At 37.0% G+C, this 13,033-nt stretch overlaps 1 protein-coding gene across 1 annotated transcript; it reads left to right on the plus strand.

Annotated features, from left to right (window-relative positions):
- The first annotated feature begins 9,792 nt into the window (after positions 1-9,792).
- On the plus strand, positions 9,793-12,674 carry LOC127500067 (uncharacterized). Its single transcript, XM_051870953.1, has 2 exons — positions 9,793-9,958; positions 10,487-12,674. The coding sequence occupies exon 2, from the start codon at positions 10,495-10,497 to the stop codon at positions 12,004-12,006; it is 1,512 nt and encodes a 503-aa protein (XP_051726913.1). The 5' UTR covers positions 9,793-9,958; positions 10,487-10,494; the 3' UTR covers positions 12,007-12,674.
- Positions 12,675-13,033: the final 359 nt, after the last annotated feature.

Consider the following 13,033-nt stretch of genomic DNA (forward strand, 5'->3'; position numbering starts at 1 on the left):
AATGACTGATCATTTCACTAGATAAGACCTTTATTCCTCGGATGAGATCATGTAGAGCCCTTAGAAGCTGCACTGAAACTGCAATTTGGACCTTCAACCCATTGAACCCCACTGAAGTCCACTATATGGAGAAAAATCCTCGAATGTTTTCTTCAAAAACCTTAATTTCGTTTTCGACTGAAGAAAGAAAGACATGAACTTCTTGGATGACATGATGGGGGTGAGTAAATTATCAGGAAATTTTAATTCAGAAGTGAACTAATCCTTCAACACATTGTTCTAATAAAAATAACATTCACTGTTAATTACAGATAATTCATTTTAATTTGTTCTTACCAAAATAATTATTCTAATATTATACTATATCTATGTGATAAATTCATGTTAACAATAATCTACAATAAATGTATGAATAATATGAAATAGCCCTTTGTTTTATACAATTTGCTGATCTATTAAATGCATCTGAACAAAGTGAGTTGAGTCTGTGTCCTTCCTTTGATATTCTATTGGACAGAACAAGTGAATAACCATATTTTCTCTAGCAGTAATTTTGTATGTTGGTTTCAAAAACAAAGTTCAATACCATCTTATAATTTTATCATTTTGATGTATAACCTTTATCAAGACAGAATTCACAATGTTTTTTTATGTAAGATGTTTTACGTTATATTTGTTGGCCAAAACAATGACTTGATATTTTTGTATTTACTGTAATTTCTTTGCCCTTCTGACAGTCATAAACATGGAGATGAGCAGTAAAAGTTTGTCACATATAGATCTGTTTTGGTTTTCTGTGTTCTATTCTGGTTTTGCCTACGTTCCATTTGATAGTTTGTTTCTATGGTTTTTCACTGAGTTTGTACGTGTTTCTACGCTAATCATCCTTCATGTATGTAAGACCCGAGTTTCCTTAATTCATTTGTCTGGTCTCGTTTACGTTTATCTGTAGTAGTTGTGACTTATTGTTTATTCTCCTGCATGTTTCCTTTGGATTTTGTTTATTAAAGACTGTTTTGAATTCTCCATTTGCTGTGCGCTGTGTTATTACAGCCACCAGCACATTACAACATGACCGAAACAGATGAACAGACGTCAATATAAAGTTGTATGGTGCAACGTGCTATTACATCAGCATTTCATTTAGTAACTTAGTCACGCTCACCATTGTCTGCACTGACAGGAGGGTTTATCTGATAATCCTGTATTCATTTTTCATTGTTATCAGAGGTGACTGATTCAAAGTAATGTCCAAATGTACAGTTCTAAGATAATACAAATCATGCAGTTAGGAAACATTGTGTATTCATTTAGATGGAAACAGTGAGCTCATAAAAGCAATTATTACAAGTTGTGATCATCATCAAAATATATAAAATGTGGCAATGGTGCATGTTGATTCAGAGTTGGTGTGATGTGAGTCATCACAAGTACTTTAACATTATTTTATTTTTTCCCTGTAATAACAAAAGAGGCAGGTCTTGAAAGGGACTCTCTATATTTACAGGTCTCAATGCTAAAGGTTCATTCTGGTTCAGATTTTTACTTGCCCTGCAAAAATAATTTGTATAATTAGTATTTTAATAAATATAAATCAAGTAAACAATCAGTAATAATATAAGGACAAATGAACAAATTACAAGCAATAGCACAAATAAATACAACAATCAGTCCTGTGAGGGGGCTGGGGGCCCTGGGCTTGAGGTAATGTTGGGGCCATACCTACTCTGCAAATGACCTTAACTAGAACAGAATTATAAAGTAGCAAAAATACACAAAAATTTAAATATGCGTTGAAGTTCCTAGTACAATTCATTTGCAACATGCCTGCCTAGCCTATAAGTTTTTAGATGTAATATTAAATAGATACAATAAAATACAGCATGTGTAATTAATTACTTTTTTAGAGTAACTTACCCAACACTGTGGAGATTAATGTTTTAAAAAAAACAGTTTTAATGTATAAATATTAATTGATTGGGAAAAATAAATAACATACATAATAGGCTACTTTTTAAATATGAAACTAAAACCATCAGTAGGTGGCGGCAAGCCACTGTATTACAGTTTTTCTCGATTGCTTAAACACATTTCTTGAAACTATGCCTCCTTTTCTCAAACAGTAAACATAAATCCATAACACCTTACCCAATTCCCCAAACATCTTATTTTCAGGTCAAAATAAAGCTCTACACTCAAAACAATTCACTCTTGCTGAAAAACCAATATTTGCCCTCAGACATCACACACAAGCCCTCAAAAACACACACACTACAACATAGCCTTACATACTGGTGCAATAAATTCAAAACAACATTTCCAAAACTGGTAAGTTATGTTGCTTGTGGTTCCCCCTCATAAACTTTTTCACATGATGAACACAAAAGACACAACCAATTGCACAACCAATTTTTTTTTACTGTGTTATGAAATTTTGTTCATTCATAACACAGTAAAAAAAAAAAAAAAAATATCTACAGGTGCTGGTCATATAATTAGAGTATCATCAAAAAGTTGATTTATTTCACTAATTCCATTCAAAAAGTGAAACTTGTATATTATATTCATTCATTACACACAGACTGATATATTTCAAATGTTTATTTCTTTTAATTTTGATGATTATAACTGACAACTAAGGAAAATCTCAAATTCAGTATCTCAGAAAATTAGAATATTGTAATAAAAAGGATCAATATTGAAGACACCTGGTGCCACATTCTAATCAGCTAATTAACTCAAAACACCTGCAAAGGCCTTTAAATGGTCTCTCAGCCATTTTTAGGTCTCTCCAGAGATGCTCAATTGGGTTTAAGTCAGGACTCTGGCTGGGCCATTCAAGAACAGTCACGGAGTGTAGTTGTCTTGTTGGAAGGTAAACCTTCGGCCCAGTCTGAGGTCCTGAGCACTTTGGAGAAGGTTTTCGTCCAGGATATCCCTGTACTTGGCCGCATTCATCTTTCCCTCGATTGCAACCAGTCGTCCTGTCCCTGCAGCTGAAAAACACCCCCACAGCATGATGCTGCCACCACCATGCTTCACTGTTGGGACTGTATTGGACAGGTGATGAGCAGTGCCTGGTTTTCTCCACACATACCGCTTAGAATTAAGGCCAAAAAGTTCTATCTTGGTCTCATCAGACCAGAGAATCTTATTTCTCACCATCTTGGAGTCCTCCATGCGGGCTTTCACGTGTCTTGCACTGAGGAGAGGCTTCCGTCGGGCCACTCTGCCATAAAGCCCCGACTGGTGGAGGGCTGCAGTGATGGTTGACTTTCTACAACTTTCTCCCATCTCCCGACTGCATCTCTGGAGCTCAGCCACAGTGATCTTTGGGTTCTTCTTTACCTCTCTCACCAAGGCTCTTCTCCCCCGATAGCTCAGTTTGGCCGGACGGCCAGCTCTAGGAAGGGTTCTGGTCGTCCCAAACGTCTTCCATTTAAGGATTATGGAGGCCACTGTGCTCTTAGGAACCTTAAGTGCAGCAGAATTTTTTTGTAAGCTTGGCCAGATCTGTGCCTTACCACAATTCTGTCTCTGAGCTCTTCAGGCAGTTCCTTTGACCTCATGATTCTCATTTGCTCTGACATGCACTGTGAGCTGTAAGGTCTTATATAGACAGGTGTGTGGCTTTCCTAATCAAGTCCAATCAGTATAATCAAACACAGCTGGACTCAAATGAAGGTGTAGAACCATCTCAAGGATGATCAGAAGAAATGGACAGCACCTGAGTTAAATATATGAGTGTCACAGCAAAGGGTCTGAATACTTAGGACCATGTGATATTTCAGTTTTTCCTTTTTTAATAAATCTGCAAAAATGTCAACAATTCTGTGTTTTTCTGTCAATATGGGGTGCTGTGTGTACATTAATGAGGAAAAAAAATGAACTTAAATGAAATGGGGGGGGGGGTGTAAAATCATCTTCATGACTGCCTCATCCACCCCTGGCACGCATATGTCTAGGCAGGCTTCTTCCATGGCCTGGAGGAGGTGAAAACGGAGATAAGGTTCTCTGTCATACACTTTCCACCACCATGCCGAAAAACTCCTCTATTGGGTCTATATGCGAGGCCATTTGATGCATTTCTTTATTACAGTAGCATAGTGCAACAGTGTATGTGTTTTCACAGCACAGAGTACAGCACTCAAAAGTTACTTAACAGAGCAGTCTTACTGTAAGTACACCTACCTGTTTTCCTCCCTGAAGGTTCTGATGATGGAGGCGACGTTGAAGCGACTCAAATTTGGCTATACTCATTGCCCAGCCTCCCTCATAGTCATACCATGGACAAGGACAAGGTCAACTAAAGTGGCTTGAATTTCATCTGAGACTGCTTGTGTCCTTGCCCTTGCCCTTCTCCTTCCTTGTTCTCGTCCTCTTTCTCCACCTCCTCCTCCTCCTCCTCCTCCTTTTCCTCCTCTTCCTCCTCCTGTTCCTCCTCCTCCTCTCCCTCCTCGACCTATCCCTTCATTTCTCTGTGGATCCATTGTTCCAAAACTCAATGAACTGATTTGGGCCCTTTTATCTATCTATAGAAGGATCTGATTGATGTGTGTTCAATTTTGACTCTTAGTGTTTTTACCTGGAGAATTGTGTGCTAATTGAGCTCAAGCTGTGCCGACTTAAGTGAACAGTATTGAATGCTAGTGCTTTCAAAATGACCACATGGTGTACGCAATAAGAAATTAAGAGAATTGTGTGTAGAGTTTTGCAGTGACAGTTCAACAAATCTGACTCATGTGTCAAAACAGGGGAGTAGTGTTTAGAGTTTAGGGAAATAGGCGTGCTTTTTGATAAATGGCGTTATGGTTTTGAAATTTTAGTTCAAAAGCCTGGTTATAGTGTTTTAGCAATAGAGAAAAACTGTAATGAGTGAGTGGAATCCTTAATTCAACCGATTTGTTCAAAGTGCTAATTTATTTAACTTAGCAAATGACTGTATGAATGGATAGCCTAACTGAATAATTTACTCTTCTGGTTCTGCTCAAATATGCTGATTCTTTGAAGAATTCTTTGAGGAGACCCAGAGGTTCTGCGGTTCTGTTTTCTTTCATAGAGCAAAAACAGAATGTCTATAAAAGTTACCCAGTAACTTGATGTTTACTGAACTGTTATATTAATGTTACATTTGGGATGGTGCTGATGTTTGGAAAAACAGCACTCTTGCTTGTGTGATAATTCATATATAATAGACTTATGTTATAGATGTATATAAAAAAAACAAAACATTTTCCCCACTAATTTTGATGACATTTCTGCCCTGTATAGCGTGATGGCAGTGAGACGAGAGAGAGCGCTCAAAACTCTTCAGATCGCATAATTTGGTGAAAAAATAACAGAAATTATCACTCTCTAAAGAAATGATGCGTGAACATACGAGACGCAAAAGAGAACTGTCTAGACGCGGCTCTCTGTGAGCTGCGCGCTTTGAGTGTATGCGCAGAGAAAACAGCGCGCGAGTTCTCGCGAAAATGGTTTAAACCTTTTGAATGCTTAAAATGAAGAAAGAAAAAAAAAAACACTTAAATCAGGCTTTTTAGTTTCTAAATAACAAACGAATATTTGATGCCAAGTTGCCGAAAAGCATTTGGTGTGGGGACCAGCCAGGGTGGGCCAAGATTCCGATTGGCCCCTCCGTGGAACCAGACCTGGTCACTAGTGCGCCTCTAGAGGTCAGGGGAGAGAGGTTTACATGCACAGCTCTTACTGGCCTACGTTACACTCACCCCCAAATGTAACCGGTCCTACTCGACCCGCTCCGAGCGGGATTCGAACCGGCATCTCTGGCATAATAAGGAGTATTAAGGACGCTAAAGGCTGCAGCCTCTAGCATCAGTGGCTGGCATGCCTCTTGAGGCTAGGGGAGTGAGGTTTACATGCACAGCTCTTACTGGCCTACATTACAAATACTTGGCTAAAGAGATGTGTCTTTAATCTAGATTTAAACTGGAAGAGTGTGTCTGAGTCTCGAACATTATCAGGAAGCACCAGGCCAGCAGTCTCAGACCAGAAGTTAGGGTGAGATTAGTCTGACTGAGGTTAGGGTTAGTGGCGGGGGCGGGTTAGGCGTTCGTCAGCTCTGCCCTACTGTAACTTCTGGTTTGAGACTGCTGGCCTGGCGCTGCTGGACAGAAACTGATGTCACGTAGGGTAGAGTGGGGGAAAACGCCCCCCCTGGGGTAAAACTCCCCCCACCTGTTTTTCCCAAAATAACCACTAAAGGGAGTCAAGATACATTTTCACTGTTGCTATGCACTACGTTTGACAACGGGGATAAACAAATCTCCTTGGAGAAGCTGACACCAGCGACGTATTTGAAGAGAAGAGGATTACATAGTAAGCGCTATAATTTTCAGATATTAGTAAACAAGTGTTTAAGAGAATATTGTTCTGCAGGATATCACAGTGATGTATGATAGATTAATATTGAAGTCTGTAGTTTGAGAGGATATGTTATTTATAAGGAATATAATTATATTTTAAAAATTAAACATTTTTTTAAAAAGTCATAGCTTGTGGGGTAAAACGCCCCCTACGCTGAGGGGTAAAACGCCCCGCAGAGGCGATCATAATTACTATAATAACATATTTCTGTCTATCAAATCCTTTGTTTTACACTTAATGCAGTATAACTAGGTGGTAAAATCAAAATATTTGAACAAAATAAAAAAAAAATACCTCAAGTGAGCATTAGGCTAGCTTGATAGCACAATTAGCTCACTGATGGAAGGTGGTTAGGTGACCCAATGATAAAACATAGTGGCTTTTAATGCATTTATTGAATATATTTCACTACATAAATATACAAATTTATAAGTTTAATATTTATTTAGGGTTTTCTGTTTGTCTTGGTGATAGTGGTGAACAAATACATCAATTATCAACCCCAGAAAGGCCTAGTGTAGAAATCTCAACCTCATATATATTTTTTTTCTCTCCATATAGATGCGGACATATAAAAGAAATGTTGATACATGTTGATTGATACATGTTGATACATTACTTGCCTTTTACTTTTAGAGATTAAAAACTAGTCTGTTCATTTTGCTGTTGATCTATGAAGCAAACTGGTTGGTAAGAAAGGGGGCATTTTACCCCACCTTGGGGGGCGTTTTACCCCACCGCTGGGCAAAACGCCCCCTTTGTACAAAAATATTTTCAGTCAAAATACTGATTAATTATGAAGGCTGAGCAATTTTAATATTTGGTGAATAACTCCTGCCATAGTCACTCAAAACCGGGATGGCAATTCTAGTCACATTTATGTTTTGTTTCACTGTAATGTCACATTTTCCTTAAGGGGGGCGTTTTCCCCCACTCTACCCTATGGCTCTGCTGTAAACACTGAGGCAAGTTGTAGTAAACCCAAACGCAGATTTATTTAACATAAACTAAATACAAACTAGACAAACTTGACTTGACTTGACATGGCATGGCTTGAAATTAACCTGAACTTGAAACAAAAACATAAACTCACCAACAGCAGATTACAGGGAACAAAGCTAGACAAGACAACAATGACTCATAAGGACTATATATACTAACAGACTAATGAGCTAACAAGACACACTTGAGAACAATGAGACAAAGAACCAATGACAGAACAGAACTGAGAAACCACATGACCAAATCAACCAATGAGAACATAGGCTTGTTGGACTTGATGCAGCGCTGCACAGACCGATCGGCAGCTGACTTGAAGAAGTGCATGCCAGTTAGAAATTTTGTCCGACTTGAGACAGCGCTGATGCCATGTGACTGTGACGTATGGCTTCAAAGTACCGTGAGAACGATTCGAGAGCATCTGACCGAGTCAGCCAGCGCAGTTTCTAAAGAGCAGCTGCACAAGCTCTGATGACGACACAGCTGTTCCACGATTGGCCGGATTCACTGCATGACAATGATCACGTGTGTTTCGTATTTATTCTGAAAACTTCAGTTACACTAATACTCACAAATCTGTATTTTTATAACAGTTGAAGCCATTTTCATGTTTTCGCGATGTTATATTGTGTCATGTTTATCACAATAAAACTGATAAAAAATGTAGACCCCACTACATTGGTATTTAAATAATATATGCTTATGTTGAATTTTATTCTTGTAAAAACAAGAATTATGTACGCAGTACATAAAGTATTGAATGAAAATGTCTCTGAAACATCTATGTATTAGTCAAATTTTGCATTTATTTCACTTTAGTTGTGATAAAGTATGCAAACACAGTGTGAGCGTCACTATGGGAAGCAGAAAGTGTCCGACTTCACGTCTCTGTTTTCAGCTCCTCCCCGCCTGCACGCGGCTACTCTCGCTGATCGGTTGCGTCCAGCCCCAGCCAATGTCGAACACACCTAATGATACAATCACAAGGGGAGCACATGTCAAGATCACACGAGGACAAGGGAATCACATGACAGGAAGCACATGGCAAAGAAACATAGCATGAACTTGAAAATAAAACATGAACCATAACACCCAAAACAAGACATTACAGAATCCCCCCCCTAAGGGCTGCTCCCAACATCCAGAATTTAATTATAAAAACTTGTCCATTAAATCATTCTTTACGTGTAATGTACTAAAACTATATAACCTGTCATGGCTGTTTGCAAAAACAATGACTTCGGCAGTGCTCATGAATTGTGAAATGTCCCAAGTTCAGTGTAAAGAGTACACTTCAGTTTATCTGAATCTTGATCTTCGAAACTGACTTCTATTATACAAGCCTGTTTCAGAGGCCACTCATGTCACCAGTGAAATATAGTACAAGTCACTCTGAAGCTCATCTTTGAGAAGACCACACCCTCAGAAGTTTCCTAAAACTCGGATTTACAGAAGTTCACAAGATGCCAATGACCCGTATTTCACATATAAACAAGTCAAAGAGTCAAATTTGGACATTGAATCTGTAGTTTAGTTTGTTTCATGCTGGATAAAAACCATGATAATGCATGCCCTACTGAAAAACTCAAGCCTGCCTACATGGGAGGGAAAAAAGGCACTTGTATGGCTTGTCATATCATAATAACTCTGACTGTAAATACAATGGTACAAATATTAAAAAGGGCAATTGCCTCATTTTAATATTGTAAAATTGAAATACAATTTTAAGAATAGACTTTATTTATTATAATTCTTAAAATAACTGAAAATTAAAAAAGTTAGATCAGTTTAAAAAATTGTTAGATTAGTTTAAAAAAACATTTAGGTGCTGTGACTGGTCTTCTTTAAAAAAAGTCATAGAACAATGATAAAAAAATTTAATTATACAAGAATTTAACAAATGTATAGCGCATAATGTATATCAATGTATATTTAGCACAAAACATAACAACAATAAAATTGTATCCAAACAAAAATTGTGCCAAAAAATAAATATATGCGTTCAGTGGAAATTAGGAAGGTTAGAAAAAATTTAATTCTGATTATTTTAAATAATTTATATTTGGCCTGTAGAAACATAACACTTTAAAAATATATGATGTGCTGTATATAATATAAATTTATATAAAATAAACAAATACAAGTGAGAGTCAAACCATAAAGAGCAGATCTCTGCAGAAAACTTTAGCTTGAAGATTTGTATTGCATGTGTGACTTCATCTCTTTGACACAGTGTGTCCTTCAAAATTTATTCTAATGTCATGCAAACGTTCATTAAACATTAAAAAGTGAGCACACAAAAGACTCAGATAGCTCAGTTTTTCATGAATTATTCTCTATTTCAAGTGAGCCTTTTTTGAGGAAGGAAATAGTAATTCTTTTGTGGCAGCTGAGGTGTGTTGCCATTGGGTTTGCAGTGTGGGCACCCACCGAAATATAAATCGGCACCAATGACCACAACTGAGGGACACACCCTGTACTGTCTGTAAAGTACAGCCCCCCCCTATATAAATAAACACCCAAGAGACGTGTTAGATGCAGAGGCTCTTCCACTGGGGACCTTCAATCTGAGGTAGGATGAATTTAAATTTACGGAATCGACTGAATTAATTTTATATTTTATACAAAATATTACATTTATATCAAACAAAAGTTATTAGACTTTACATTGCCAATGATAGAATCAGGATCATGTGTACTTAACATTTAAAATGAACAAAGTTAAATGTTATGCATGTAGTTTTTTTGATGATAAAATATTTTCTCCTTTCCCATCTTAATGTGGAAATAACTGCAAGCAGATTTCCCCAAAAAGTGTGCACAAAAAGTGCGCATTGCTGTTTTTTTTTTTAGTCTCCCAACTGGCGCTCCACAGAAATGCCACACCTTTAAGAAAAATGTAACACTGTAATGAAGTTCTATATTGTTAATATTGTTTAGTATATAAGAATTAAAATAGCAGAAAATATTCAGGTGTTTTTTTAAATGTTAATAATATTAAAATCTTAAATTCAACATAAAAATACATTTTGCCATTAAATCAGCTTATGGCCCAATTGTATTTACAGCTTATATTTACAATGTTTTGTTTTTGATTAAGATTTTGCCATGGGTGCCATGAGACTCTGCTTCCTGCTCTTCTGCCTCTTCTTGGCGAGCGTCTCTTCTGTGAAAAAACTTAACAATATTGATGACCTGAAAGACATTACATATGCCAAGTCTGCTCCACGTCATGGACTCCAGTTATTGTTCTGGTTTGCTCAAAAAGTTCTGAATGTTGATCAGAACAACATTCTCATCCTTGATTCAAATTTTGATCCACATAGAGGCGACTTTGGATTCCATCAGTATTTAAATAAAGAGGGCATTCTCCCCTCATTGAGCTTTTTGCAGAGATACTATTCGGTTGGCAATTTAAAATCTCCTGGATCCAAAGCATTGCCGGCCTATGTGCAGAGGTATTACAGAAACACCAATGTCCCACAAAGAAATATGGACAGGCTCATTGTCTCGATGGAACAAAATAAGCCAAAAAGGATACTCTCAGTGTTCATTACATCACATAACCTTCACAAGAATGACTTTAATCCTTCTGACACTTATGAGATTGATCCTGCACTGATCTTGCAGATCGGAGACCCTTATAACTGCACTCTGGATCAGAACAATAATTATGGTATTTACACAATGACACGTAATTCACAAGACACAGAATATGACAGATACCGTCAGTTTTTGACAAAGACAGGATATAGCAGCACTGACTGTACACACAGTCATTTCAGCCGAAAGAAACGCTCACCTTATTTACAATGTAATACATATGAGGGAATTAAACTAGAGTTAAAGGCAACTACAGAAGGAAACGCAAAACTCATATGGGAGATACCTGCTGAAATTATGGATAACTCTAAATATGTACACACTGAAATTTGCCAAAATACTTATTCCAGTGATACTAATGACGTTTATACAGAGGTCAGGAAACAGTTGACTATTTATGAATCATCTGGGGCTTTAGATACTTCTGTCTCCCTGAAAGCTGGTCTCCAACCCCGACTGCGATTGTACCCATCGCTTTTTGATTTTCAGTTCACTAATCCCTACATTTGGTATGGACCAGAGTTTGATGGAGCTAATGGAATGATCCCCACTACAATCAAGGGGTTTGATGCTAGTCTGCAGCTCTACGCTGAAGATGGCAAAGCCTGTGCTCGACTCTACATCAAAAAAACCTTCAGTAACTGGAAGGATGTTTTTTACCACTCATGGGTTGGGTTTTACAAAAGTTCACAAGATAAAAATGATGGCTATTCCACATATCAGTATGCTAATAAGTTTGCAAAGACCGAAAACCATTTCACACACAATTATGATGTTTACCAGTACAATTTCAATTTGGCTATTGCTCCTGGAGTTCAAATCCGTTTTCTGCTGGAGAAAAAATATAACAATGTTTTAGCACAAACTACACCCTGGGAGAGCGATGAAGTAGTGACAATATTACCATCAGTTTGTGGCACTCTGAATCCTAGTCTTCAGCCTGAACGCTCATTAAATGGTCCAGAATTCTTTTATGGACCGGAGCTTGATGATGCTGGTCTGCAGCTCTTCGCCTGAAGACGGTAAAGCTTCTGCACGGCTTTATATCAAGAAGACCTTCACAGACTGGAAAGATACTTTCTCCTACTCATGGGTGGGGTTTTACAGTAGTTCACAAAATAAAAATGATGAATATTACACATATAGCTATGCTGTGAAGTTTGAAATGATGCAGGATGATAATGAGAATTATTATATTTATCAGTACAAATCCAAACTGGACATTGCGCCTGGAGTACAGATCCGTTTCATGATAGACAAAAGTTCGGATAAAGCATCAGTGCAGACTGAGCCCTGGAAGAGTGGTGAATGAATCAGGTTACGACAAACCATATTGTCTGTTACGATGTATTTTTCTATGCCAGTGCCAAAGATGAATTTCTGATCAGGAAATCTGAACAAACAAAGAAACAAAAAGCTTTAAAATATAGGATAATTTCAAACTAACAATAAAATTCATCTTAACTTTGACTTTAGTGAGACTGTATGTATATTAAATTTGTAATTGTTGTATCTGCTGTAATCTGATGTCCTGATAAGAATGATAATTAACACATTGTTCTAACATAACATGCACTGTTAATCACAAATATCTCACATCTTAATTTGTTATTAACACATCTTGAAAAAAATGTTTCATGCAGTTGTTTTTTTAGCTTCTATTAAAATGCATCTTATGAAAGTGAGTCTGTGTCGTTTTTGATTCCACTGGACAGAACAAGCAAAACAAAAGTGAAAAACCATATGCTATTTTATCAGCAGTGGTTTGAAAAAATAAAGTTCAATTTTATGTTTATTTATTATTAATTCTGTCTTTCAACATTTTGGGAAATGTTGTCACATGTGTTTTAATGGTGATAAATGTATACAGTTTATTAATTACAAAATTTGTTGGCCAAAATAATGACTTGATATATATATATATAGTATTCATTACTGTCATTACCCTGCCTTGCTGGTCATAAATATTGTAAGAAAAATTGGCATTGCACAAGCAGTATGATCTTGACAGATGTTTATTAATTTACTGTATTTTTAATAAAAA

Source organism: Ctenopharyngodon idella, chromosome 2 (assembly GCF_019924925.1).
Source record: "Ctenopharyngodon idella isolate HZGC_01 chromosome 2, HZGC01, whole genome shotgun sequence".
Taxonomy (NCBI): domain Eukaryota; kingdom Metazoa; phylum Chordata; class Actinopteri; order Cypriniformes; family Xenocyprididae; genus Ctenopharyngodon; species Ctenopharyngodon idella.